At 49.4% G+C, this 27,942-nt stretch overlaps 1 protein-coding gene across 3 annotated transcripts; it reads right to left on the bottom strand.

Annotated features, from left to right (window-relative positions):
- Nucleotides 1-6,509: 6,509 nt before the first annotated feature.
- VPS16 (VPS16 core subunit of CORVET and HOPS complexes) lies at nucleotides 6,510-27,925 on the bottom strand. 3 transcript variants are annotated; one of them, XM_079945916.1, is made up of 24 exons: nucleotides 27,702-27,925; nucleotides 12,980-13,068; nucleotides 12,639-12,736; nucleotides 12,423-12,551; nucleotides 12,198-12,342; nucleotides 11,958-12,073; nucleotides 11,735-11,857; nucleotides 11,549-11,604; nucleotides 11,090-11,179; nucleotides 10,899-10,993; nucleotides 10,671-10,747; nucleotides 10,083-10,214; nucleotides 9,861-9,988; nucleotides 9,695-9,730; nucleotides 9,394-9,502; nucleotides 9,096-9,230; nucleotides 8,892-9,000; nucleotides 8,704-8,801; nucleotides 8,514-8,621; nucleotides 8,115-8,192; nucleotides 7,849-8,018; nucleotides 7,671-7,767; nucleotides 6,896-6,999; nucleotides 6,510-6,780 (listed from the first exon to the last, which is right to left on the bottom strand). In XM_079945916.1, exons 1-24 carry the CDS (start codon nucleotides 27,752-27,754, stop codon nucleotides 6,636-6,638), a joined length of 2,520 nt encoding a protein of 839 aa, XP_079802042.1. In that variant the 5' UTR covers nucleotides 27,755-27,925; the 3' UTR covers nucleotides 6,510-6,635. The 3 variants fall into 3 exon arrangements, with proteins under 3 accessions (XP_079802042.1, XP_079802043.1, XP_079802044.1); XM_079945917.1 differs by lacking the exons at nucleotides 12,639-12,736; nucleotides 12,980-13,068; nucleotides 27,702-27,925 and having other exon boundaries at nucleotides 12,198-12,266; nucleotides 12,423-12,543; XM_079945918.1 differs by lacking the exons at nucleotides 12,198-12,342; nucleotides 12,423-12,551; nucleotides 12,639-12,736; nucleotides 12,980-13,068; nucleotides 27,702-27,925 and having other exon boundaries at nucleotides 11,735-11,792; nucleotides 11,958-12,016.
- Nucleotides 27,926-27,942: the final 17 nt, after the last annotated feature.

Below are 27,942 nucleotides of genomic sequence, written 5' to 3'. Positions count from 1 at the left end.
CCCGGCCTTGGCTGTAAAGAGCCTCCTCATTGGTGGTTCAGAGACGGGCGCTGGTTGGCCCAGACAGAACGGGCGTCTCCTGGCCCTCCTGGGTCCCGCCCTTGCGCGCCTCCGAGCGCTCTCTCGCCTGCCAGCCTGGGGCGTAAGGCCGGGTCTCACTGTCACCGTCTCACTGATGGCCTGGGAGATGTGCACCCCAAGGCAGCGCACATGGACCCTGGGAGCACCGGCCGACCGTGCACCAACACCGTCCGCCTCTCTACTGTCCCACCTCCCTGGATGTGGGCCTTCTTCCCAGTTTACAGATGCGGAAACTGAGGCCAAACACAAGTTACACCAATGTCTAGCGATCAGGGCAGCCTGGAACTCAAAAATCGTCTTTCCACTCCTGTCTCCAAACGGGTTCCCTCGAACTCCCCCCTCCCTTTTTCTAATTGGTGCAAGGTATTTAAAGGACGGAGGCTCTCAGTGGGGAGGGAGAGGAACCTGCAAAACCGCTAGAAGAGGCCTAGCACCGTGGCTGTGGTCTTCCATCAAGTCAACCTAGCCATCCCCACTCGAGCCCCAGCGAAATCTCCCCAGCTTTCCAGATGCGCATATCCGGGCCTGGCTTGCACCGAGCCGGGTAGAAACACGACACATGGTGCTCTGCGGTGGGGGTGTTTGCGATAGGCCTGGCGGGGAAGGGGAGGTTCAAAGCGCCGAAAGGACCGGGAGATGCGTCTCCCCCTGAGGCCAGGGACCGGGGACCGGGTGGGAGGTGCGGAACTCCTCCCCAGCTCACCCCGCCGCACGTGGCCACCTCAAAGCCATCGGTTGGTATGCCCGGCAACAGCGGGTTCCCAGGCTGCAGGACTTCAGGAATCGCTGAAGGCCGATTACACAGTCGTGGTGGGTGCCGAGTGAGACACTCCTCAGGTTGTAGTCCCCACGCAGGGTCCCACGGACGCACCGGGACCCGCACAGGGGGAGTGGCGGGGAGTCTGTAGGCTGGAGAAAGATTGTCCAGCAGTGTGCAAGCGGAGCTTGCTGGGAGACCCTTCATTCCTGACCCGCAGCCTGAGCTGCCTGGAGTTGGCGGTGGCGAGCCTCCCTCTCCCGTCCGTGGCCCGGAAGACAGTCCCACGTTCAACGCGCCCCATGGGAAGGGTCTGTGGCTGGTTGCAATCCATTTGCATGGCGGGGACATTTAGGCGAAGGAGCAGAAGCCCACATCAGTGACCACCTCCACTCCCCACTACCGCCTGCAGTTGGGGCGTCAATTTGGAACTCTATGCACCCCGCTGCCCCGATTTGTGGAATAAGCGTGTGCTGACCAGAGCCACGGACTGGGAATACCGGGTGCGGCGGGCGTCCTTCGGGGCATCCCCTCCCCAGCAGGGAAGTTCCTCCCTGAGTAGGAATTGTGTCTCCCACTCCCTCTCAGCAGGGCTGGCCCAAAAGTGTTGTGAAATGACCTAATCCTAGACGCCTCTGCCCGACAGACACTCCAGCCCAAAGACCCAGAGGCCACACACCCAGTCTCCTGTTAGAGCCCCAAGGGCAGCGAATGAGGGCAGGTCCTTATATATACCAACCACTTAGTTACCCAGAAAGTAGAAAAACTCCCTCTATCCACACACTGAACTGCCAAGGTGAAAAAGCCTGAACTCAAGGGTTTGGAAACCCTGAAAAATAATGACTGTGAGTGCTGGAGATACCTGGGTAGCTAGGATAGCAGTAGGCTAGAACTAATCTCCACCAGGCTTGCCCCACCTACATCTGACCTACACTACTATTTCTTAGTATGTTTCTTTTGGTTTATTTTTTTATTTATAGTTTTACTTATACTACCATAAAAGGGTTTCCCATGCTACTTATATTTCCTAACCTACATTAATATAAATATATATTAAAATAAAAAGCATTCATCCTTGAGGTCATCTGAAGGATCCCCACCAGATCTGACTACACTTGGGAAAATGCTGTGGTTGGGTGTGGTAGTCAGAGAGCCCTGGGGTTCAAGCCTTACCACTGGCTGCTTGACCCGAGTCTCCCTCTGCTACTCTTCCTGGAACCTCCCAAGGCTGCACCGAGAATTACAGGCATATGCAGTTTGGTAAGTAACCCATCCTCAGGAAATGCAGTTCCTTCTCTCCATGAGACAGCTGCATTGGGGTCAGAGCATTTGTGGTGTGTGTGCAGGGGTGACAGGACCTCACACCAAGGAGAGACAGGGCCTTGCGTATTCCATCCTGGGGACCCTGAGAAGGAAATTTCAGTTTGGCGACCACACAGACCCTATTTGCAGTGGGAGAGGACAGAGTCCCATCCTCAGCTGCCCACCTGTGGAGACCTGCCCAAACTCCCCATCCTACCTGATGCCCAGGGTGTCCACAGCTCCACCCATCACCACAAGGCAAAGGGCTATCTTCCAAGAGGAGAGGAGAGGAGAGGAAAGGAACTGAAAGAGGGTGGGGAGGCAGTCTTCTGCTCCAGACCCTGCTTTAGTTCCAGCCCAAAGGAGCACACACCTAGCGGTAGGCACTTGTCAGCCACCCCACAGGTGCCCCAGAAGTCACAGGTTTCATGAGAGAAGGATTAGACTAGAAGGAGAACTGGAGGGTGTGAGTAAAGGACTCCTGTTTCTTTAGGCAAGTCACTTCCCCTTTCAGGGCCTCCTTTCCCCATCTAGTAAATGGACCAATGAGTCATTTGTTCAACAAATACTTATTAAGTGCTGCCGACCATGAGCTGGACACAGCAGGGAATAAGACAGAAAAGGTCTCTGCTCTCAGGAACTTACAGTCTAGATGGGGAGACAGACAATAAACAAGTGAACAAAAAAATTTCCTAAATGCTCTAATGAAAATAAAGCAAGGCAGCATGATACGAAGTTGAAGTAAATGAGAGCCAAGTGACTTCCCAGGCCATTCACTGTTCTATTCCCAAGGGTCATTTGCCAGAGTTTTGTACCTAGAAGAAACTGCAGCCCCCTCACCCTGAGAAGATGGCTTATAGGAGCCTTTGCCCCAACTCTCACTCCAGGGATATCCATGGATATCCTAAACCAGAAGAAATGTTTCCAAATTCTCTGCCCCCAGGCCCAAAATCCTGGTCCAAGGCTCAATCCTAGTTCCTTCCATTGGCCATGATGACCCTACCTGTGACTGTAGGCCCAGGCCTGCTGTGCAAATCGCTCAGGGTAGAGAAGGCATTTTACACTAATTACAGTTGAGCAACCAAGGATTTGAAAAATAAATCTTAGTTGTTTTTTTTTTAATTTTTTTGTGCAGCAAACTAGTTGTTTTTAATATATCACTATTTAGGGACTTCCCTGGCAGTCTAATGGTTAAGACTCCAGGCTTCCAATGCAGGGGTTGTGGGTTCGATCCCTGGTCAGGGAAGTAAGATCCCACATGCCACATGGCATGGTCAAAAATAAAATAAAATAAAATAAAATCACTGTAAGTGTATAAGTGAGTTTGTCAAAACTCAGCAAACGTACAATTAAAAGCTGAGCATTATATATATTTTGCCTGAAAAGAAAAAATTGCACACAAATAATGAACTCCGGTTAATGAAATGCATTCTTAAGTATTTAGAGGGAGGTACTATACCAATGACTGCAACTTACTTCGAAATGCATCAAAAATAAGATGGATTAATAAAATGGATAGAGGGATAGAGAGATGTATGCAAATTAAGCATAGTAAAATGTTAATGGTAGAATCCAGGTGGTGGGTATACAGGTGTTCACTGTAAATTCTTTCAACTTAGCTGTATGTTTTTAAGTTTTCAGGATAAAATGTTGGTGGGGGGAGATCAAAGTTTATCTTTACTAGAAGGTACACAAAACTGCTTTTAATTTTCAAACAAGTCTCCCCATGGACAATTCCAGTGCTTCTCCACATGCATACACACTTTTTATAAAGTTGTAATCACTGTTTGTATGTCATCGTTCTCACATATTTCTAAAACTTCACGTGTACAGTGCTTTTTTAAAATTAATTAATTAATTAATTATGGCTGCGCTGGGTCTTCGTTGCAACACAAGGGCTTCTCTAGTTACAGCATGTGGGTCCTAGAGCGTGCTGGGCTCAGTAGTTGTGGCCCGCAGGATTAGTCAAAGCATGTGGGATCTTAGTTCCCCAACCAGGGATTGAACCTGGGCCCCCTGCACTAGGAGTGCCGAGTCTTAACCACGGGACCACGAGGGAAGTCCCTACATGTACAGTGCTTAGAGTTTGTATATCATACGAGTAAATATGCTGTATGTTTGAGGACACAGGCTTTTATTGTGTACATTCTAAATGCACTGCCCAGGGCCCCCCTTCCAGAGAAAGAGGACTGGGTTGGATGGTTAAAACCCTTTTTCTAGTTAGAAAAGCTGGAGAAAGCATTTGTTAAAAGCACTGAAGGGAATTCCCTGGCGGTCACGTGGTTAGAACTCCACGCTTCCACTGCCAGGGGCACAGGTTCGATCCCTGGTCAGAGAACTAAGATCCCACATGCTACACAGCGTGGCCAAGAAAAAAAAAAGGCAATGAAGAGCTACCAGGGCAGTGGAGAACTGTGGGGGCAAGACTGAGGAGGAAAAAAAATCCCAGAGTGACCCCAGTATTGGGAACCTCCTTTCCTTTCCCTGAAGGTGTCTGCTGATTCTAAGAGGGAAGGCTGATAGATTGTGCCAGACTGTGATTCCAAAAACTGGCCAAATTTCCAGTTTTACACACTCTTCCAGAGCCTTGCTACTCCTCTATCAAAAGATGGCATCGGGGCTTCCCTGGTGACACAGTGGTTGAGAGTCCGCCTGCCAATGCAGGGGACACGGGTTCGTGCCCCGGTCCGGGAAGATCCCATATGCCATGGAGCGGCTGGGCCCGTGAGCCATGGCCGCTGAGCCTGCGTGTCCGGAGCCTGTGCTCCGCAACGGGAGAGGCCACGGCAGTGAGAGGCCCGCGCACCGCAAAAAAAAAAAAAGATGGCATCTATTCCCCCTTGGAATTGGATGGGGTAGGTCCATGTAACTGCCTTGACAAACAGAATATGGCAGGTATGATACTGTGTGACTTCCAAAACAAGGTTAGGGAAGGCAGTACAGCTCTATGTGGCTCTCCTGGGATGCTGCCCTTGGGACCCAGATGCTATGTCGTGAGGCAGGTGTTATGGCTGACAGAACTAAGGTTCCGGTCAACAACCAGCTTCAACTGCCAGACATGTGAGTTGCCAAGCCCTCAGATTCTAGTCCCTAGCTGTCAAGTCACCCCCAAACTTTGAGTCTTCCAGCTGATGTCCTAGACATTGTGGAGCAGACAAACCATCCCTGTTTTACCCTGTTCAAGTTCTCTAAGTGGTGAGAATAACAAATGATTATTTTACAATTTGATTTATATCCCCTTGCAGGATTTTCACAAACTTACATTTACAAATCAGGTGGAGGAAGAAAAAGAATCAGAAACATCTTAGCAAGCTTGAGTCTCACTCTTTTTAAGCATAGCCCTAGGGGCGTCAAAGAGGGGAAAGCCAGATGTTCCAGGGAGGCCTACCTTCTCTCTGGGCTTTGGTTTCCTCCTTTGTCTTCCTTCAAGACTTAACGGGGGCAACAAAAAGAAAGGTAATGCCCTCAGTGTTGGGTAGGGGCGCTGGGGCATGAAGCCAAAGTGCACTGGAGTACAGAGGCTAGAGGCAGAGAGCCTGGAGGGCCACGAAGGCATTCCCACTGACCAGGGGCAAAGCCTCCATTGAGGGGAGTGGGGAGCCAGGGGTCTCCAGTTTGCAGTTCTTCCTTGACAGAACTGCCAAAAGGAGAATTCCATTCTCCTTTTCTCTTCAGCCCAGAGACCACTCAGAATTGCTCACCACTATCCAAGGGGCAGGGCTTCCAAAGGCTCCTCCTTGATCCCTCCAATCCAATGGCCACATGCCTCTCATTAGTCCTCCAATTCTCACTGTAGTGCAAACCAGGGGGGCCTTCCTTCAGGATCCCCTGCTCAGAGGGCCTGATTTCAGGTCCAGCTGAGTCATCCCTCCTCTGTCACAACAGCCAAGGAGAAGCTCTAAGACTCCCAAATGTCCAATAAGGTTTCAATTCCCATCTTGCCACATACTTGCTCCCCCGTCCTCGATCCTCTTCTGTAAGAGGGGGTGATATTAACTATCTCACAGGGCTGTCTTGTGGAATAAATGAAAACAATGGTAAAGTGTTTAGCATGTTTCGTGTGTGTGTGTGTGTGTGTGTGTGTGTGTGTGTGTGTGTGTGTGTGTAATGCTTTTCAGTGTGGTTCTTGATGACTTGGTGCTTATTATGTTTTGTGCCACCTTTCCCCATAATCTTCCTAGGGGCTGTGGGCTTGAGAGGACTTTCCTTGGTAACTGTGGAGAGGGGTCTGTAAATCTCACTGGAGAAGCTCCCTCTCCAGTACCCCACAATCAAACACATGGTTCTGCTGAGGTATCTGGAAGGTTCTGCCTCCAGCTTGCTTTTGCTTAGAATGGACTTGCATAGACAAGTACTCTAAAATGTTTCGACTTTATTTACAACCAGAACCCTCATTCTCACCCCAGCTCTTCGGGCTTTGCTCTGGGGTAAGAGCTAGATGAGCAGTGACACTTCTGCCAGGCCCAGGGCTTGCGGAGATGAGCAGGTAGGCCCCTCACTTCTTCTGGGCTTGAGCCCGGGCCCGCTGAATCTTGTCAGCTGTGGCCCCATCTGTGGCTCCAGTGCAGTGGGACAATACGAGGCTCATCTCTGCCTCATTCCGGTGCTCGATGGCAACGTCTGCAGCCTGAGCCACGTCCCTGGGGTTTCAGCAGGAGGGGAGATGGTATTGCGCTGCCCAAGGGCACAAACCATGCCTCTCATCAGCCCACTGGCTCAGCCACCCAGCACCCTTAGGGCTCTCAGCAGACGCACCCAACGAGAAGCAAGGCCTTGACCTTCTGCTCAGGACCCACGCGGGAAGCATACTTTTTGGCTTCATATTTGTTGTGTTGTTTCATGCAGATTTCCACAAAGGGCTTAGGAGAGGGAGAGGGTGGAGAGGGAAGATAAGGCAGAGATCTCCTGTTCTCTCTCTTATGAGCAAAGTCCAGTGGATTTATTATCCCAATGTATTTTATATACCCTTCAGTCTGTATAATGCCCGCCCATTCCCACCCAACATACACATACAACAGTTGTGATCTCAACATTCTTTGGGCAGAAACAACCTACCACAAAGATCTGTTAGAGCTTTGGGACCAATTATTTCCATGTGTCCACTCCACCATCCACCGCTACTCACTCACAGCAGGCACCTTCCTGCCCTCCCAGGGCCTGAGTTTTCTCTCATGGCTGCCCTTATCCCACCGACCCACCACACCTCTGAACCACCTGCCACAGAAAACAAACCCCTCAACATCCTCCACTGCCTCACATATGTGCCCTCCCTGTGCCCCTCCCTCCCAAACAGGACTTTCCTTCAGGCACGTGGTGTCCCTTGTGGCCCTCCTTTGGGAAAGCAGCTCATTCTCCCTCCCCCTCAACATTTGCAGGCAGACTCAGGCCCATCCTCCCATGTGCCTGGCCCAGGAAGCTCCCACTAGCTCTGCGGGAGAGCTGAACAGATGTGTGAACAGACTGTCTGAGCCTGGCCCTCTCCCCAGTACTACCTCACTGGAGGTGGGGTAGAGGGAGGGCCCCATCTCACCAGGTAGCCGATAGGTGATTTCTTGCTCTTAGAAAACTTCTCTAGCTCCTCCCAGTCTTCCAGATCTGCTAGGGCGGTCAGCTTCAGCCACCAGAGCCTGTGGGAAAGTTGGGGATGGAGGTGTTCCAGGAGGGGCAGGGGGTCCTGGGACCTATAGGCACACCAGGCCCTCATCTACCTCTTGTCAGGGATGCGGAAGTCACGTGCCAGCTGCTCCGCACGCTTGTTTTGGCCGCTGAGGATGAGGGTGGTGACCGTGTCGTGTACAGACAGGTCTAAGAACCGGCCCCCCAGCTCATCTTCTAGGCGTCGCTGCAGCCGTAGGAGCCGCATTTGATCCTCTGTGGCCTGGGGACAGGGATAAGGCAGGACAGGGATGAGAGGGACAAGGAGGGAAGACCGGGAGGGGAGGAGAGGAGGTTGTTAGAGAAGAACGGGACAAACCTTGGCTGCGAACTCATTCTTGGCCTTGTAGAATGCGTCGGCTGCCGCCTGCAGAGCTGCGACCCGCCCCTCAATACGCTGCAAGGGCAAGAAGGGACACCTGAGTTCATAGCACAAAGGACCTCGGCCCTCCCACCCAGGCTATGGTTTTCTCCCCCATCGCTGTGCCCAGGGTTGCCACTGCCAGCCTTGGCCACTGGGCACACGGCTCTGCTGTCCCTAATGGAAAGACCAGCTCCTCTGGGACCAATCCCCAGCCTGGCCTCATGTCTTCTCAAGCTCTCCCCCCACAGTGAGGACCAAATGGGGTATGTGCTGCATTCAAGGCCTAGACTCCTGGAGAAGGAGCCAGACCACCGGCCCAGCCCGTGGGCCCCACCCGCCCTGCGGCCCTCAGACCTCCTCTGCAGCGTAGCTGGCTCGGACGTGGAAGCTGCCCAGCTCCTGGTGGTTGTCATCCTGATTGTAAAGGTCCTTCAGCGTCTCTAGCTCTTGATGCTTACAGAACTGGGGCCACAGCAGGTGGGCAGTCAGCAAAGCCAACTCAAGGGCTCAGGAGGCTCCACCCCACGCTGCCCCCTGCACACACCTGTCGGTACAAACTTAAGGCCATGGGCTGGTTCCGAAGCGTCATGAAAAAGTCTCCTCGGTTCAGCTCATTCTTCAGGTGCAGCAGCACCGTGAACACTATGGGACAATAAGGTGGGATGAGGGTCCAGCCCAGCCCCTTCCTCAGCCCAGGGTCCCCAGCCTTGTCCTCACCCAAACCCTGCTCACCCAGGTCAGTATCCCCACTCTCGATGGCCTTGCTTAGCGCCAGTTTGCTCCTCTTCATCTTTAGGAGAAGGGGAACCTGTTCCCCAGAGCGTGGCTCATATTCCAGCAGCTGTGGGGTGGGGAGGAAGGCACAGAGAGAAGGAGCTGGCCTGGGGACCTCTAACACCCACATCAGAGCATCCAGGGAGGGCTAGGCACCCGCACCTTGATGGCCAGCTCCGTGCGGCCACAGCCATAGGCTCGTGCAGCAATGTCAGAGTAAGAGACACCAGGTGTGTCCCCCAGCTTCTGGTTAATGGCACGAGCAACATCCTCGTCAGACACGTCCTTCTGTTGTACCTGCAGAGGGAAGGGGGTGTCACACAAACCTGGCTCTCACCCCTTAACCCCCACCCCCACTGCCTTGATCAGGACCCACCCTTTCAGCTCTACACTTATTTCCTACACCTCACCAGGGCCTGTAAGCCCCTAAATCCCCTTAAACTCTGTCCTATATCCTCACCTTGTAGCAGGCCCAGTGGGCCAGGATTCTGCTGACGCCCTGCACTTCAGGAAGCCGCAGGTACTCACATATCTGAATGGCCAGGGGGTAAAGCCTCCGCAACACAAGCCTGGCAGACAAGGGAGGTGAAGGGCACAAGGGATAAAGTGGGGTAGAAAGAGGGCAGAGTGGTCCCAGCCTGTAACTCCAGCCTCTCAGATCCCAAGGAAATGAATCACGAGCAGTGACCACAAGAGCACACCAGGGGCTGTAATGCCCACCCACTTACGGCCCTCCTCCCAGCACCCTGGGCTTGCTGTACCTGTCCAGCAGCACCTGGATGGTGAGCTGCTTGTATCTGTATTTTATTTGGTTAAGGATCCAGTTGGGAGATAAGTCCTATTTGCCAAGGACCTTCAGGAGGCATCTCCATCCCCTTGCCCTTCCACCCCTGGAAGTAAACACCCTGTCAGCACACTTGGGGATACTGGCTATAGGTGAGGGGAATCCCGATGTGATAGTCCCGAATGGCATTGAGTACACGAAGGTCCTGACACATGCGCACAAAGCTGTCGGGTGGAAATCTGTCCAGGAAACACTTTCCAAAGGAGGCCGCCTGAAAAGAGCCAGAGGGCAAGAGAGAGCTTCCCTCTCTGCCAGCCCACCCTTGCCCAGCACCCCCTCCCTCCAGCCCTGCCATCCAGCCCAACCCTGAGCAGACTCTTCTGCATGTCTGGCCAGTGCTCATGTCCCGCGGCCTCGATGCACTGCTGCACGGCCTGGGGCAGCTGCCCCAGCTCCTGGATCTCCCGTAGGTACTCATCCGCCTTCTGGCTCTCTTTCTGGGGAGGGGGGAAGGTGCCAGGGACAGTGCGTCATGACTGAGAACACCTCCATGTCTGGCCCCTAACCCCTCCGGGCTGTGGTTCAAATGGGCTGGTTTGGAAGGCTGCAGAGGCCAGGCCCCAAATCCCCTCAGCCCACTCAGTCCTCCCCGCAAGGTGCCCACACACACCCCCATAGCAGCCCACAGTTGCCTGTGAGGGCCCTGAGACCTCTCAATAGAGCCCTGACTTGTGCCTAGACTGGGGGTTCCCTGCCCCTCCCTATCACCACACGAAGGACACCATGTCCCTTCAATCCACCTGAGCCAGCTCTCTCTAGCCCAGCCCACCCCAATGTCCTGTCTGGACCCCTGTCTTGACAGGTAGCACTTGGCTGCAGGGGCATGGGCTGGGCCAATTAGGGGAAGGGGAAGGACAGCATCCTGAGGCCCAAGGAGAAGCCCAAGGCTTTACCTCATATTCCTTCTGGGCCTCCAACAGTAGCGCTCCGGGGGCCATTGAGGCAATTTTAAAGATCTCCTCGCTGGCCACTGGGAGGAAATTGGTAAGTGGGAAAGGGGGTCAGGAAACCCTCATCCCTACCTCAGTACCCTGATCCTACTCCGGGGCACCGGCCCAGGGCAGCTGTGGTGCCGAGGAGCCCCTGCCCTGGGTCACCCGGTGCTCTTATGAGGGCCTCACCTGGAACCTCGTGCAAGAACTCATGGGTACTGCGGGAGAAGATGCGGACCCCATCCAGCTCAGGCACCAGGTAGGAGTCCTCATCCAGCACGAACCTGAGCTTGGTCAAGGTTCCTAAGAGCACCCAGAGATGGCGCAGGGCAGGCAACCCTCCTTCCCCCTCCTCACCCCCAGCAGCCCTCCAAGGATACTGGATGCCCTCAGGTGCGTCGCCCACCACCATTAGCCGCCTCTCCCAGGCTACCACAACGGCCCTCTCCTTGCTGCGAGGACGGCTGCACCTGTGGACAGCACCACACACACACACACACACACACACACACACACACACACGGACACACGGGATGCCTGGTCCACAGCCATGTCTCCCACATCGCTGCTTGTATCACTCTGCCTTGGGACAACCCTGCATAGGCTTGCTGCCGCTTATCCCATTCCTCTGGCTGACCGGTCTGCTTCCCTCTCATCCTGTGCTATCAACTCCCAGGGGTATCTGGGGCCCACAGGGGACTGGCCCCTCAAATATGCACTGGCAGAGAAGACAAGATTCAAGCTCCACTTGGCTGGGTCAGTAGACAGGATGAATCAACTTGTCCCAGGAGACAAGGCTATGTCCACTTCTACCCCCAGGATAACACCCTCATCCTCACCAGACCATCTGCTTCGGGGGAGCCCGGATGTTGCAGTTGAACTCACACAGCTTCTCCTGAAAGGGTGCAGGGAATGTCATGGTCCTGTCTCAACAGTCACCAGTCTGGTTCAAAAGCCCTTCCCCTACCCACAAGAGATCTTTCCTAGACAAGGCATGGTGCCCCTGTGTTGTCCCAGGATCACACCTTGAGAGACGCTGTCCCCATCCAGATGTACCCTGTGTCTGTGAAGAGCGCCAGGTGTCTGTAGGTGAAGGAGACAGCCATCTGCAGGAAGCTGCTCACTCCTGCGGCTAGGCCAGGGGGTGTCTGGGGCAGGGCCGGAGAGGACACCAAAGATACTGACTTCTCAGAGCCTCCCACTGCCTCCCCCAGTCCCTCCAGTTCACTCCCACTCAAGGCCTCTCACCACTGCAGAGCAGGCTGCGTGATCCAGGAGGTAAAGATCAGGTCCTACAGCCAGAAGAATGTGTGCCACTCGGTCCTGGCACATTGTGGTCCAGCATGATGGTGCACTCTGCAGACCTGCGGCCAGGGAAGAGGACAACCTCAGGCTGACCAGAGCCCACAGTTTCTGCCTCTGATGGTCCCATGGACTGGAGGCACATTTGTGGGCAGTGAATGCTGCCTCAGGGGTGTCAGGGCTCACCTGGCACCTCTGGCATCCGGCGGAGTTTGAGGTCGCCCACGTTGGCACTGAGGGTGAAGCGGTGGGCCCCTGTGAGGATGGCCACCCCAGAACCAAACTCAGTATGGAAGATCCGGGCATCTAGAACCCGGTTCTGGAGCACCTCCTGGAGAGAGGGGCCGTGGGTTGAGGGAGCCGCAGATTCCCAGACTCCATCCCTTTTCCCCAGCCCCCTGGGGCCCCTACATTGCCCATGCTGAAGTGTCTCCGGAAGTCACCATGAAGCCCATAAACCAGCACGACCCCGTCTTCCTGCACACAGAGCAGCTCCTCCTCTGCTGACCAGCCCAGGGACACCACGGGCCCACTCTTCCACTGCAGAGGAGAGGGAGGTTCCGGAAGCTGTCCTCGGGATGCAGAACCCTGTCCAGCCCCCAGCCGCAGGGCAGGCAGGGTGCTCACCAGCAGACTGGCCAGAGGCACACCAGAAGCTGAGTAGATCTCAAGAACTGGCCGTGCGCTGGCAGGCTTCTCCTTCCGCCCGGGGTTCCTCAGCAGCGCTGTGGTTTGAGAAGAAACCTTCTGTCCTAGCTGCCCAGGCCCACCCCATGTGAAGCAGGCCTTATGAACTAGCTCCTTAGGCCCGCCCCACATGTGGCAGGCCTCCCGAGAACCAGGATTAAAAGCATCTCAGTAGGGTGGAGTGGGGGTGGGTAGCATATGCCAGCAAGAACCACCCAACAGCAAGGACCCCAAGTTCATCCCGCGGTCCCAGAGCATGCAGTGCCAGAGGGGAAACTTACCAATGGGGCCCCCATAGGGCGCAGCGGCCACCAGGCAGTCCCTCAGTTCCTCCTTCAGGTCCCAGTCCATGCTATACAGCTCATATTTCCTGCCCACACAGTGACAAACAGAGATTAGACTCGTCATGATCCTGCATCCAGATGGGCTGAGCCCCAGAGGAGCCCCTAATGCCTCCATCTGTTCCCCCCCAAGGGGCAGGGAGGGGGGTGATGACTAGAAACAGCTAGGCCAGCTGACCACATGCATGCTTAGGGATAGCAGGTGAGGGAGCAGAGGGTGTTTGGAGGGCAGGCTGTGTGGCCAATATCCAGGGCACAAAGTGAGGTGGGACTAGGGTGGGGTGGTTGGCTTGAGCCTGCATTAGCAGGAAATAAGACCCTCCAGGAGGGCCTCCCAGGATAGACAGCCTTTCTTCTATTTCTGGTTCTTAACACTGAATCTGGTTATGGGCTTTACACCCAGGGGTCCAGCTCAACGCCTGTTGATAATGAACTCAGTTTTAGAGGTACTGAGTGAGCAGTGCCTGAAAGAAATCCAAGAGGAGCTCTTTAGTAAGCCTAGAGCTAGGGAGAGTCCTGGGTTGCAGATGCCAATATATGAATGCTTGACTCACAGGAGGTAACTGAAATTACAAACTGGCAAACTGGCACGAGATGACTGCAATCTGAGATACGCATGGATCACCAAGAGACGTGCTGCATGGGAAGACAGAGTAGGAGGCTTGAGGCATGCCATCATTTGAAGGCTGGAGGTGGGGAAAAGGGGACAGAGAAGAAGTGGACACTACACCAGGATACCAAGAGAAGACAATGTTCAAGAAGGAGGGTGTTTCGGCTAGTATCATTTCAGGAAACTTCCCGTTAAAGATCAGGAAGATGTCCATCATTTCTTTCTATTGACATTCTTCTCGGCATTCTAGCCAAAATAATTTAAGAAAAAACCCCCAGAGGTTTCCATTTTGAAGAAGGAATGAGGTTGCTACTATTCATTTACAAATAACGAGATAGTCTACTTAGAACATCCAAAGCAGTCTATGGAACAATGAAAGAAAGAGCTCAGTAAGTGATCAACAAAAATCAATATATTTTTTTCTATACCAACTAGTTTTCTATACCATAGCAAGAACTAATTAGAAATATAACTCTTGATAGCAATAAAACTATGATACCGAACAATAAACCTAATAAACATTTTTTGCAAAATCAAATCAGTTTACTCAAGGATATAGAAGACATGAAGAAATATTCTAAAGGATGTATAAATGCAAGAGAATTCCATTAAAAATCAGTCCAATTTTCTGGTGGGTAGGGAAGCACAAACTGATTCTACAGTTCATCTGGGGGGGGCAAAAAAATGTCATCTGAAAGAGAAAATACTGGATAATATTTAAGAACATTTGAAAATATGAAAACAGATATATATATCAGATATTGAATACACTTAAAAACTAAAGTTAAGGACTTCCCTAGTGGCACAGTGGTTAAGAATCTGCCTGCCAATGCAGGGGACATGTGTTCGATCCCTGGTTCGGGAAGATCCCACATGCCACGAAGTAACTAAGCCCATGTGCCACAACTACCGAGCCCGCGTGCCGCAACTACTGAAGCCCGCGTGTCTAGAGCCCGTGCTCCGCAACGAGATGCCACCACAATGAGAAGCCTGCGCACCACAACAGAGTAGCCCCTGCTCGCCGCAACTAGCGAAAGCCCACGCGCAGCAACGGAGACCCAATGCAGCCAAAAATAAATAAATAAAAACAAAAATACTTTTTTAAAAAAGCTCTAATTAGTTGTGAAAAAAATGAAAATAAAAGTAAAAGAAAAATGGTCAAGGGCTATATCATAACTGTGAAAATAGTTTAAAACGAAACATAAAAAACTTGAGAAAAATGTAAGCTAATATTTTCATAATGTGAACTATGGAAAAGTCTTTCAGAGTAAGACACAAAACCCAGAAATTAAAAAGGAAAAGACTGATAGACGTTATCACATAAAACTTAACATATGTATGTTAAACATTAATACATAAAAGTCAAGTGACTACTGTGAAAAAATCTGTAACATTTGTAACAAAGGGTTATCATGGAGAACACGTAAAGAACTCCTTTACAAATCAGTAGAGACAACACAATAGAAAAATAGTCAAAGGATATGAACAGACATACTTAACAACTAGGTAAATATGAATTTAAAAATTATTTTTATGTTTTGGCTATCTGAATGGCAAAAAATTAAGAGGTTAATAAATAACATGGAATATTGTTGAAGATGTGGGAAAATGAACACTTTCCTACATATTGGTGGGAGTGTAAAATGGTTCAACCCTTATGGAAGAGAATGAAGCACTTATGTATCCAATTTTTAAATGTGTATGCACTCTATCTTAGCAATTTCCTTCCAAGAGTCTAACCTATGAAACTACTTGCACAAGTACACAAAGGTATGAATTCACTGCAGCACTGTTTAAAATAGTTTTTAAAAATCCTGGAAAAATCTCCTTAAATGCCCATTAAAATGAGACTGGTTAAATAAACTACTTATGCCCATTTTGGGGAATATTATGTGCCTATTAACAAAGTGACTGGGTATGTTGACATGAAGTGGCCTCTAAGATATATTGTTAAGTAAAAAAAAAGGCAAGCTGCAGTGCAGTATGAACCATATGAATCCACTTACACAATAAAAAACAGCACATATTTTTATAAGCATATTTACATATAATCACACGTATGTGTGTAAATACATAGAAGAACTCTCATAGGCCTCCACACTGAGCCAGCGTGGAGAGACAGTGGTTACCTTTGGAGAGGGTGGTGAATGGGGGAGGGGAATAGGGAGACTGACAATTTGTAGGCTATATACCTTTGCATTATTTGAATTTTTCAACCCCATGTACATTTCTTTTGACCTTTTGTTACTAAAATCCCTTAGATTAAATCTGATGGGAAGATAGATATCCAAACAGACCTAGCATGCCAGTTATCAATTCACTGACACATAGCTCCAAATTCACTCTTCCATATGTGTTTTGTGATAACAGACAGTATTCTTTTAAGAATTTCTCCTTCACAGTGAGCCTGATGTTAAGCCTCCTCAGTAGAGGGCGCTGGAGGAACACTGCACGAGGAAGAGGCTTCTCCTGCTGCTTCCAGCAGGGCAGTCACCCAGCAGCTAGGGTGTGAGGACATCTGGTGGTGCTCTGACCAGCCATGCAGCAACCTCCAAGGCTTGCCCAGACTGGCTCCCTGGACAGACATGGCATTCCTGGCCTCCTGCCTACACCAGGCCCTACTCCCTCTGCATGCCAAGATGCCAGGCCACTGACTGCCCTGCTCGTAGCCTTGTTTCCACTGACCCCCTCTGCACAACCATGCACCCAATCACTGGCTGTGGCTTGCCTTACAGACACTAAGTGCTCCAGGCTGCCGGCATCAGCTCCCCAACTCCCTCTGCACGCCCACACCACTGACCCCTAGTTGCAGCTCACCTGTGGCCCCTACCTGCTGAACCCCAGAGGGTTGCTTCTTGCTGGCCAAGCAACTGTGGACCAGCTCTGGCCCAGGGAAACCGGTAAACTTCACTGCCATCCGGCGGGCTGCAACTGTATTTTCTCTGAGGTCTGAAATGAACCCCAGCCTGGGGAAGGTCCCTCCTGCCAAGTTTGTTGTTTCTTGAGTACTCTCCCTTAGCCCTAGGCTACCATATAAAAATTTCTCACATCTTATAGTTACTCTTTATGACAGCTTAATAATTCCTTACATTTATTAAACTTGCCCAGTCTACATCTCTTGACTGGACCCAGACTAATTGGTGCAGGGAGTGGCCCCAGGAGACAGACTCCTAAAGATGGGATTTGAGGACTGGTTTGGTCATGTGCTTGGGCTTGGGTGCAGTGCCGTGTTCCCTGACAATGCAAAACGGATGCTAGTAACCCACTGCGTGCAGCAGCATCACAATTAACCAAACCTGTAGTTCAGTGTAGTGAAATGCCAAGTCAAACACGTGCTTGACTGTATGGCAATAACGATGATTATAAAGGCTGTGGTGTGGATGGGTTATTTTGAGTGTACTTGAACATTTACAAAGAGAAAATGACAAGGTTAGGTCCATTAACTTTCAGCTGCAGTCACGGTCTGAGAAGCAGAAAGCTTCTGTAACAGCCTAAAAGAATCTCTTATTTCTTGTAGTCACACAGCTGCTACTGCTGAAAATCAAAGACAGAGTTTAATCTTATGGGTTGTTAAACAATGACAGTTAAATTCTCTGGCACATGTGAAAGTTAGGGCACTAATTAGAAAAGGAAGGAATCCTGAAACTTGGAAGGGAGATAACTGGTTAGACCCAGATGAAACTGACAATCTTGAGCCCCCAAGTCATTCTGAGTCTTCCTTACCAGTGGAAGTAGCTTGCCTTCCTGTGTCCGAGGAGACTAGCCTTCCTCTACTTGAAGACCCTGTTATGCTCTCACTTGAGGTAGATGTCTTGGGAGCCTCCCTCTCCAAGGCTGACCTGGCTAACATTACTGCTGAGTGGTTAATCGGCCAAGAGCAGAGACCAATACATGGTCCCAGTATGGCACCATTCCCAGGGGGAGCAGTCCGCAAGTCGATTACACTGGACCTCTTCCATCATGGAGGAGACAAAGATTTGTCCTCACTGGAATACATATTCTGGATGTGGATTTGTCTTCTTTACCTGTAATGCCTTTGCTAGCACCTACCATCGTGGACGTACAGCATGTCTCATGTACCATGGGACTTCCTTGGTGGTCCAGTGGGTAAGACTCCATGCTCCCAATGAAGGGGGCCCAGGTTCGATCCCTGGTCGGGGAACTAGATTCCGTGTGCATGCCACAACTAAGAATCCTCATAATGCAACTAAGAGCCCGCATGCCGCAACTAAAACGCACCACAAGCAAAATAAATAAATAAATAAATAAATAAATAAACAAACAGAACGTCTCATCTACCGTTGTAGCATTCTGCAAAGCCTTGCGACTAATCAAGGACTTCACTGCACAGCAAAGGAAGTGCAGCAGTGGGCTCAGGTCCATGGAATCAACAAGTCTTACCATATATCCCATTACCCAGAAGTGGCTGGTCTAAATGTACTGACGACTCAGTTAAAGCACCCATTGGGAGACAGTATCCTAAAAGTATGGGGCCCTGTCTTACAGGATGCAAGCTTATGCTTTGCATCAGAGACCATTATATAGTATTATCTCCTCCACAGTCAGAATATGGGGGACCTGGAATCAAGGAGTGGAAGTGGGAGTGGCTCCTCTCACTATTACACCTAATGACTCTCATTAAAATATTGCTTCCAGTTTCACTAACTTTGAGACCTATTGGTTTGGAGAGCTTAGTCTCCAAGGGGAGAATGTTTCCACCAGGGGACACAACAATGGATTCACTGAATTAGAAGATAAGAGTGCTACCTTGGGGACTTCCCTGATGGCGCAGTGGTTAAGAATCCGCCTGCCAATGCAAGGGACACGGGTTCAAGCTCTGGTCCAGGAAGATCCCACGTGCTGTGGAACAACTAAGCCCGTGTGCTGCAACTACTGAGCCTGAGTGCCACAGCTACTGAAGCCGGCGCGCCTAGAGCCCGTGCTCCGCAACAAGAGAAGCCACCGCAATAAGAAGCCCGTGCACTGCAATGAGGAGTAGCCCCCCTCGCCGCAACTAGAGAAAGCCCGCAGGCAGCAACGAAGACCCAACGCAGCCAAAAAATAAATAAATAAATTTATATTTTTGTGTATATATATATATATATATATAAAGGGTGCTACCTTGCCATTTGGGGCTCCTTATGCCACTGAAACAACAGCCAAGAAAATGGGGTTAATTTACTGGTTGAAGTGATTATCCTGATGGCCAAGGGGAAATCAAGCTGCTGCTACACAATGGAGGCAAGGAGGACTGTCTGAAACCCAAGGGATCCTCTGGGGCACCTCTTAGTACTTCCGTGTCTAACAAAAAAGGTTAATGAAAAACCTCAGCAATCAAAAAAAGCAGAATGACTGAGGTTTGGGTCACTTCACTATGTAAAGAGCAGAGCAGTGAAGGTTCTGGCTGAGAGCAAGGGAAATATGGGATGGGTAGTTGAAAAAGGAAACCATAGATACTATGATCTTGTGACCAGTTACAGAAATGAAGACTATAGCCACTTTGTGTATTTTCTCTGTGTTTGTTGTATGCATGGGTTTATATATATATACCAGCCACTATCTTCTCTCCTTCCCATTTTTATTTTATACACAAATTATTAGAGGTTAACTTTAAAATTCAATTTTTAGGTAACAGAATATTCAGTGGGACTGTAATTCAATTTGAGGAGTAACTAATATAGTGATTGATACAATGACTGTTAAGACTGTACGTCTTCTCACTTTGGGAAAAAGAAGTTTACTTGTAAGAAGGATGGTATCTTGTTAAGCAGAAATATAAAGTTGTTTTGTTGTTGTGAGGGAGTTGAAGTGTAGAGGGCACTTGTGGAAGCTGATCAGCCGAAGAATGGACTGTGCCAGTTATCAAATTATTGCCTCCCAGCTCCAAATTCATCCTTCAATACATGCTCCACAGAGAGCTAGATGTTAAGCTTTCTCAGTAGAGGGCCCTGTAGTAAAGGGATATTGTAGGAGGAGGGGTGTCTCTGGCTGTTTCCAGCAGCTGCAAGGTCAGTCAGCAGTGTGGGTATGAGGACATCTGGTGATACCATGCACCCAGAACACACAATCCCTTGGTGACCTCACAGCATTGGCCTGGACTGGCATCCACCTTCCCGTGGTTCTCTCCACAAGACACCGCATGCTCCAGGTCTCCTGCTCATACTGGTGCCCCCTGTGCAAGCCCATGAACCTGGCCACCAGCTATGGCTCACCTGTGCCCTATCTGTGCCCAGGAGGGCTGCTTCCTGCTTGTCCAGTGACTGTGGACCAGCTCTGGCCCAGGCAAACCAGCAACTCCCCCACCATCCAGTGGGCTGCAACTATACCTTCCCCAGCGAGGTAGGAACCCCAGCTTGAGAAGGGCATTCCCCGCCCCCCAACTTGTCCTTCCTTTCTCCTCAGCCCTAGGAAAGGACAGTTTTATTTTATCTTATAGTTACTTTGTTATCACTGTTTAATAGTTCTTTATACTAAACTTCCCCTATTTAATCACTGTATGGTTTGTCTCCTAATTAGAATCACAGTGATATTAACTGTGTCACGTTCCACAGACCACTTGCTTGTCACAGGAGGGAAAACGGGTGAGGATGTGGCCATCAGCCTCCAAACTACCTGTCAATCTCAACTTCCCTCGTAGCAGACAACCCGATACAATGATGCCTCCAGATGAACACCACACACACATCACTGTACAAGGTGTTTCTGCCAAAAATGTCAACCTGAATCTGATCAAGCCTTTAGATCTAACACACAGTTTCAGGAAATACAGGCTATGATAGAGAAAAAAGTTCAAAGGCACCACGAGGAAGCAAGGGGACAAATCCAGAAAGCGACTAGGTCTCTAAAACAAGTCAACGTCATGAAAACAAAGGGTAGGGGTGAGAGTAAGGATGATAATGTTCAAGTTTACAAGAGACTTAATTAAGAGAGATAAGCAGGGAATTCCCTGGTGGTCCAGTGGTTAGGACCCAGCACTTTCACCACGGGGGCCCAGGTTCGATCCCCGGTCAGGGAACTAAGATTCCCCGCAAGCCACGCAGTGCGGGCGTGGGGTGGGGTGGGTAAGCAAATGAATAATTCTTATTTGGGTCTCAATTTGAACAAACCAGTTATAAAAAGGCATTTTGAAGACAACTGGAGAAGTCTGAAGAAGGACTGGTTGCTAGATGATATTAAATGTTCATTTTGTTTGGTGTGAAATAACACTATAGTTTTCTAGGAAACTGTCTTTTTTTTTCAAAGTAATACACATTTAAGGTGTGACTATAATTTACTTTAAAATATAGCAGAAAATGTATTTGATTGAAAAGATGTCTGGATATTGTTTTTAAATGGTCCCAAAAAGTGTGTGTGTGTTGAGGGATGGGGGGCGGGTAGATGAAAAGTGAATGGCAAAGTGCTGACACTTGTTGAAGCTGGGTGATGATGAGCACATGGATGTCCACTACACTACTTTTAGAACATTTACGTATATTTGAACTTTTTCTTAAATTTTTTTAAACTTACAAGTAGTTGAAGCAAATGTATTACAACACAATAACAATTTTTAAGCCTAAACAATGGCTATGGGTATTCACTCTACTATACATTTTGTGTGTACAAATTGTACATTTAAAATGTACAATTTTAAATTGTACATTTAAAATTTTTCACTGTAAAAAGTTATATACAAATTCCAAGAAAAAAGGGAGGTCACCTCTATCCAATGCCCCAGGCAGTCAAGCTCAAATGAGGCCTGAGCTGTGTCCAGTGCAGTAACAGGATGTCACTGAGAAGAGGGTGGTCAGACCATAGTGAGTGATAGGTGGGAAGAGAGAAAATGGAAGCAAGTATAGGTGGCAGTTTTCAGACCTTTGGTGAGGTGAGGAGGAGGGACTTGTTTATTTTTTGAATAGGGAAGTTTATTTTTTGTTAGGATGGGGAGATTTGAATATAGAGGTTGAGGTCTGAAAGGGAGCCCTTGGGGGTAAGGATCGTGGAAAACAATGTAGAGGTCTTCAAATTTTCCTGCAGCAAAGAAACACCTGGCTGCTTGTTAAAATACAGATCAAATTCCTAGGACCCAACCCAGAGATAATGGAGTAGATCTGGCCTAGGAAGCTGCGTGCAGCCAGCATCTCAGGTGACCTTGATGCAGGGGGTCCTGCGTAACAACAGTTGGAGAAACCTATGGTGGCGGGAGGGTGGATGGACGGCGCATGGTTTCTGAGAAGGCAGGGAGACGGGGCACACCTCCTTGGCAGGTTGGCAACACAACAGGCAGATTTCATCAGGGGAACCCTACACTCTTCTAGGCAACGACTTCCAGCTCTCTGGGAAGCACAAGGTGAAGTCAGCGATTGGCAGGAGAGACCCAAGGAGGCTTTCGCTGCAGTCCAGGAGGTTAGCATCGACACAGACTGGGGTGGGAAAGAAGCATACGGGTACAGGAGTAAGGGTCAGGGAGCGAAGAGCAGCAAAGCATGGGCCACCTCTTCAAGCCTTCAAGGTAAAGAAGGCTTCTCAGGGACAGTGAGGTGACTCAAGCTATGCCTCGAGGTCGGCCTGGGGCGTGGATGGACAGACTGAGAGCAGCATCTCAGAAAAGTCTAGAGGTGAGAACTCTGTGACGCTAGGCCGTATCTTCCGTGAGGAAGGTCAGCTACATATTTCTCCTCTACCTGCAGGTCCTGGAAGTGGAAATCCCCAGAGCAGCAGTAAATGGACCCTGGGTCTAATACCAGAAAATCACTAAATCTAGCAGGTATGGTAGTCTCAATTCCAGCCCCCTCCGGGAAACAGTGACAAAATCCCTGCTGCAGTGCAGCTGAACTGCTGGAAAAGCACAGTCCACTGCAGTAAGAGAAGAGCTTGTGTGAAAATAGATGATCTCCAGCCTGTCCAGGCTGAGCTGTCAGATCACTGTGGAGGAAGAAGCGCATCAGGTCTAGCCTTGGGGAATAATCCATCAGTTCCAAAATCCCCAGGCCCCGAAAAGAGACCACAATCACCCCCGAAATCCCTTGACTCCAGCCTGCCTTAAAAATAAATAGTACTAAAGTATCCTTGTGCTGGAAATGTAAAACGGTGCAGCTGTCATGGAAAACAGTAGGATAATTCCTCAAAATATTAAACACAGAATTACTATATGATCCGGAAATTCCACTTCTGGGTGAAAACAGGGTCTCGAAGAGATATTTGTACACCATTGTTTATAGCAGCATTATTCACAATAGCCACGAGGTGGAAGTAACCCAAGTGTCCACTGACAGATGAATGCATAAATAAAATGTGGTATATACATACAAAAGAATATTATTCAGCCTTAAAAAGGAAGGTAATTCTGATACATTCTACAACATGGATGAACCTTGAGGACAGTATGCTAAATGAAATAAGCCAGCCACAAGAAAGCAAATAGTGTATGATTTCACTTGTATGCGCTATCTAGAGTAGTCAAATTCATAGAGACAGAAAGTAGAATGGTAGTTGCCAGGGCTGGGGGAATGGGAGAATGAGGAGTTATCATTTAATGGGTATAGAGATTCAAATTTTTTTTTTTTTTTTTTGCGGTACGCGGGCTTCTCACTGTTGTGGCCTCTCCCGTTGCGGAGCACAGGCTCCGGACTCGCAGGCTCAGCGGCCATGGCTCACGGGCCTAGTCGCTCCGCGGCATGTGGGATCTTCCCGGACCGGGGCACAAACCCGTGTCCCCTGCATCGGCAGGCGGACTCTCAACCACTGCGCCACCAGGAAAGCCCTAGAGATTCAATTTTGCAAGATGAAAAAGTTCTGGAGATTGACTGCACAATGTGAATATACTTAACACTCCTGAATTGTACTTTATAATGAATAAGATAGTAAATTTTATATTATGTGTATTTAACCACAGTTTTTTTTAATGTTCACGTTTATACGTGCAAAACAGACAAACGTACAAAGCCATAAAACCAACTAAAACAGTCAACCTCTCTTCTACTAAGAGTTCCACAAGTACGAAATGTATCTTCGGTCTCCTTCACCATAAAGGATGTTTCTAAGGGCTTCCCTGGTGGCGCAGTGGTTGGGAGTCTGCCTGCCGATGCAGGGGACACGGGTTCGAGCCCCAGTCTGGGAGGATCCCACATGCCGCGGAGCAACTAAGCCCGTGCACTGTAGCTGCTGAGCCTGCACTCTGGAGCCCACAAGCCACAACTACTGAAGCCCCCACGCCTAGAGCCGGTGCTCTGCAGCAAGAGAAGCCACGGCAATGGGAAGCCCGCACACTGCAGCGAAGAGTGGCCCCCACTCGCCACAGCTAAAGAGGGCCCGTGTGCAGCAACAGACACCCAATGCAAGCAAGAATAAAAATAAATAAATACATAAATGAATAAAAATAAATTTATTAAAAAATAAAGTACCTGAAACACTGTGTTCAACACCAAGCTCACTCTTTTCCCCACCAAACTCACTCTTCCTTTCTCATTATGTTAAGCCAAAAATCCAAGTCATCCTCGATTTGTTGCTCTTCCTCCTCCCTACTAAATGCAACTCATCACAATGTCCTTCAATTTTACCCCCTTAATATCTCTCCTATTGGTCCCCTTCTCTCCATCTCCAGTGCTCACCACCATCAACTTCTCCTTGGTCTATTCCACCAGCCTCCTAACCAGTCTCCATTCTTGCTTGCCCCTTCCAACTTGTCCCCCCATTGCCTCCAGGAGGAACTTAAAACACACACACACACACACACATCCTGCAAATCCAATCACATCAATCCTTTCACTTAGGCTTCTCACTGGTCTTCAGATAAAGTGGTCTCTTACCCTGTCTCCTTGTCTGTGGCACTCCAGCCACACTGGCTCTCTCTATTTAGGTCACTGAGAGTGTCCCTGTCTCTCTCGTTTCAGGACCTTTGTATATGCTCTTCTTGGATCCCATTCCCTGCACCTAGGTCTACTCATCTCCTGGATGGGGTATTGTTTCCTTCAGAAAGTCTTCTTTTCCTCTGACTTACCAATCTGTTATATGCTTTCTGAGGACCCTACACTCTCCTTTACCTCACTGCTTATGATCAAACAAATACAGAGTCATTAGTGGTTATCAACTGTCTCCCTGCTGGCTATAAGTTCTGAGGGCAGAAAGGGTCCATGTCTTTTTATTGGCCCAATATACATTCAGTGTGGCAAAGGGCTGGGCAAAATTATTTAATGGTATTATCTCAAACTGGGTTTTTAGAATAAAAATGGTTAAAATTCTGGAGCCTCATAAGAACTAATCACCATTACCTCTCCTTGCCCTCCCAAATTAGTGATTTTTCCAGAACATTACTTCCAATGCAAAAGAATCCCATCCTGTAGATAGGACTTGAAATGTCCGCCACCCTGTTTATCATTCATTCACTTATTTGAACATGTATTAAGTCTTGGCATAAGGTTATACACAAATACAAATAAACCTAGTATCTGCACCTAAAATATTTTCTACTTATTTTATTTTCCTACTTAAAAACAAAAACCCTATGCTTTAACACAGGTTCTAGAAGAAGACCGAGCTCAAATCCTGGCTCCACTATCTGTGTAACCTGGTCACCTTAACTTCTCTGTGCCTTGGTTTCCTCATCAGTAAGATGGGGTTAAAATAATGATACCTACCTCATGGGGCTGTGAGACTTAGACAATTTAATACACATAAAGTACTTAGCATGGTGTCTAGTACATAGAAAGGCTCAACACCCATTACCAAGAGCAACACATCGTCTGCAGCAAGGCTTATACCTCTACTCCCTTCTGGCGGTACAGTACAGGTAAGGGTAGGCTAGCCATGCAGATCATGTCTATAGCATGTACTCAACATTTACACTCATTTAAAACTTTATTGAGGGACTTCCCTGGTGGCCCAGTGGTTAAGAATCTGCCTGCCAATGCAGGAGACACGGGTTCGAGCCCTGGTCCGGGAATATCCCACATGCCGCGGAGCAACTAAGCCCGTGTGCCACAACTACTGAGCCTGCACTCTAGAGCCCACGAGCCAACAACTACTGAAGCCCACGCGCCTAGAGCCTGTGCTCCACAGCAAGAGAAGCCACTGCAGTGAGAAGCCCACGCACTGCAATGAAAGTAGCCCCTGCTCGCCGCAACTAGAGAAAGTCCCCGCACAGCAATGAAGACCCAATACAGCAAAAAAAAAAAAAAAAAAAAAGATAGTAAAATTTTATTGGTGTATAAACAAAGCTAAGACTTCATATGATAACCAGGAGTTCTATGGCAATGAGGTCACCATTTTCAGTACTCTATTTAATAAGCCTGTGTAGGCAACATATATTTTCAAAAGTAATACATATTAATTTTTTATTGATTGATTGCCGCGTTGGGTCTTCATTGCTGTTCGCGGGCTTTTCTCTAGTTGCAGTGAGCGGGGGCCACTCCTCACTGAGGTGCGCAGGCCTCTCATTGCAGCGACCTCTCCCACTGCAGAGCACGGGCTGCAGGCACACGGGCATAGTTGCTCTGTGGCATGTGGGATCTTCCCGGACCAGGGCTCGAACCCGTGTCCCCTGCATTGGCAGGCAGATTCTTAACCACCGCGCCACCAGGGAAGCCCCAAGTTAATATTTTTAAAAGTATATGCTGTGTCGTAAACACCAAATTACACGCTACCTATGTCAACTGACAACCCTTCTCCACAAAAAGTTTAAATCACTGTTATTTCCTACTGACTTCCCTGATTTTTAACTAAATTTTTGCAACTTTTCTCACATTGTACAGGCACATTTATAAGAATCAGAAATAAACAACAAATGCAACAGATCTCTAAAAATTGCATCAAGGCATTTGTCCACCTCAGAAGTGTTAAGGGCTGACATTTTGTGTATTAAAGATTACAGTGAAAAGTTTTAACATGTGAATAACAATGGTATATAGTTTCACTAGCATTAACAGTTGTCTTCTATTGAAATAAGACCCCAACGAGATGCCTTTGTGATCTTTAGTTGCAATCAATAAAGTATTTTTTTAAACTTTATTAGGCAACCACTACATAGCAGGCACTGTTCTAAATATGCACTGGAGATAAAGAGATGCAAGAAATGCTCTCAGCCCTCAAGGAATTTGGTTTAGCAGAAGAAACCTATACAAACATTGCCCTACTGTGCCATACATAACAGACCTTAGCACTGGGTCTTGTGAGACCCAAAGGAAAGTCAGCTGAAAGTCAAGTCTGTTGGGCTTAAATCAGGGAAGGTTTCAGAATGAACCCTTAAACTAAGTCCTGAAGGATGAGTAAGAATTCTCCAGTGAAGTAAAGAGGGAAATGGCAGTGCTCACAGAAGGAACTGCAGGCTGGTGTGAACACAGGGAGCCCTGAAACGTCATGATGTGTTGGGATCCTGTTCTGTGCAACTGGAACACAGATTTGGGTAGGAGTTGAAGAAATTGAAGTCGAAGTTGAAAAGACAAATAAGGCCGGTTTATAGATATAACACGAGGAGTTTGTACTTTGTTTTTCAAAGAAGAGAAGTCATTGGAAAAAATCCTAATTAGGGTAATGATGTGATCAGTCTACACTTTAGAAAGATTAGTGGTTTAGGACTCCACGACTCCCATGAGAGGGCTGCCCCTAGCAGGGGGTCCTCACTCGTGCTGCCTCTGGATTTAGTGGCGATTCGCCTCCTTCTCCCGGCCTTGGTCAGCACTGTTACCCCGCCCGCCGTGCAAGCAGGCCCCCGTAGGAGCACCCCTGGTCTGACTTCAGCAGCACTTCCCGGCAGGAGACCGATCACTCACTGTCACCCGTGGGCGGCCACCCTCAACGTGATCTGAGCATCCTTCCAGAGGCTGACAGCCCTGGGCTTCAGTTGGGCTGTGCCGCTACCAGTGTGACCACTACGGTTGCCTCAGTTTCCTTCTCCGGAGAAGGGGAAGGCCCGGCCCTAGGTGGCTGTGTGTTAAGTGGTAGACGCCGCGGGAGAGCCGGCGAGGGGCGGACCCCAGCGCCGTAGAGACCGCGACGCGCGCGTCCGGCTTCGCTCAGAGACTCAAGCCGGCGGGCGAGCGGGATAAGCCAGACCGTGGGAGGCAGGGCGGGGCGGCTCACCGGTAAAAGGCAGAGTCCCCAAGCGGGTTCCAGTTCGCGGTGTAGCAGTCCATAGCTGGTGCAGGTGGCAGCCAGCCAGCGCCGAGGGGACACGCACCTAGCGCGGGCTCCAGGCAGGCACTTCCGCTTCCGCCCGTTCGGGTCACGTGGCGAGGCCGCGGCCACGGCCGTCACCGCTGTGGGTGGCTGCACTTGGCCGCCGCCGCGCCCCTCCCACGCCCGGGTGGGCCCGGCCCTGGCT

This window comes from Stenella coeruleoalba (genome assembly GCF_951394435.1).
Source record: "Stenella coeruleoalba genome assembly, chromosome: 15".
Classification (NCBI taxonomy): domain Eukaryota; kingdom Metazoa; phylum Chordata; class Mammalia; order Artiodactyla; family Delphinidae; genus Stenella; species Stenella coeruleoalba.
Note: the sequence above shows the minus strand (reverse complement) of the source record. Positions and strands in the feature narration are given on the sequence as shown.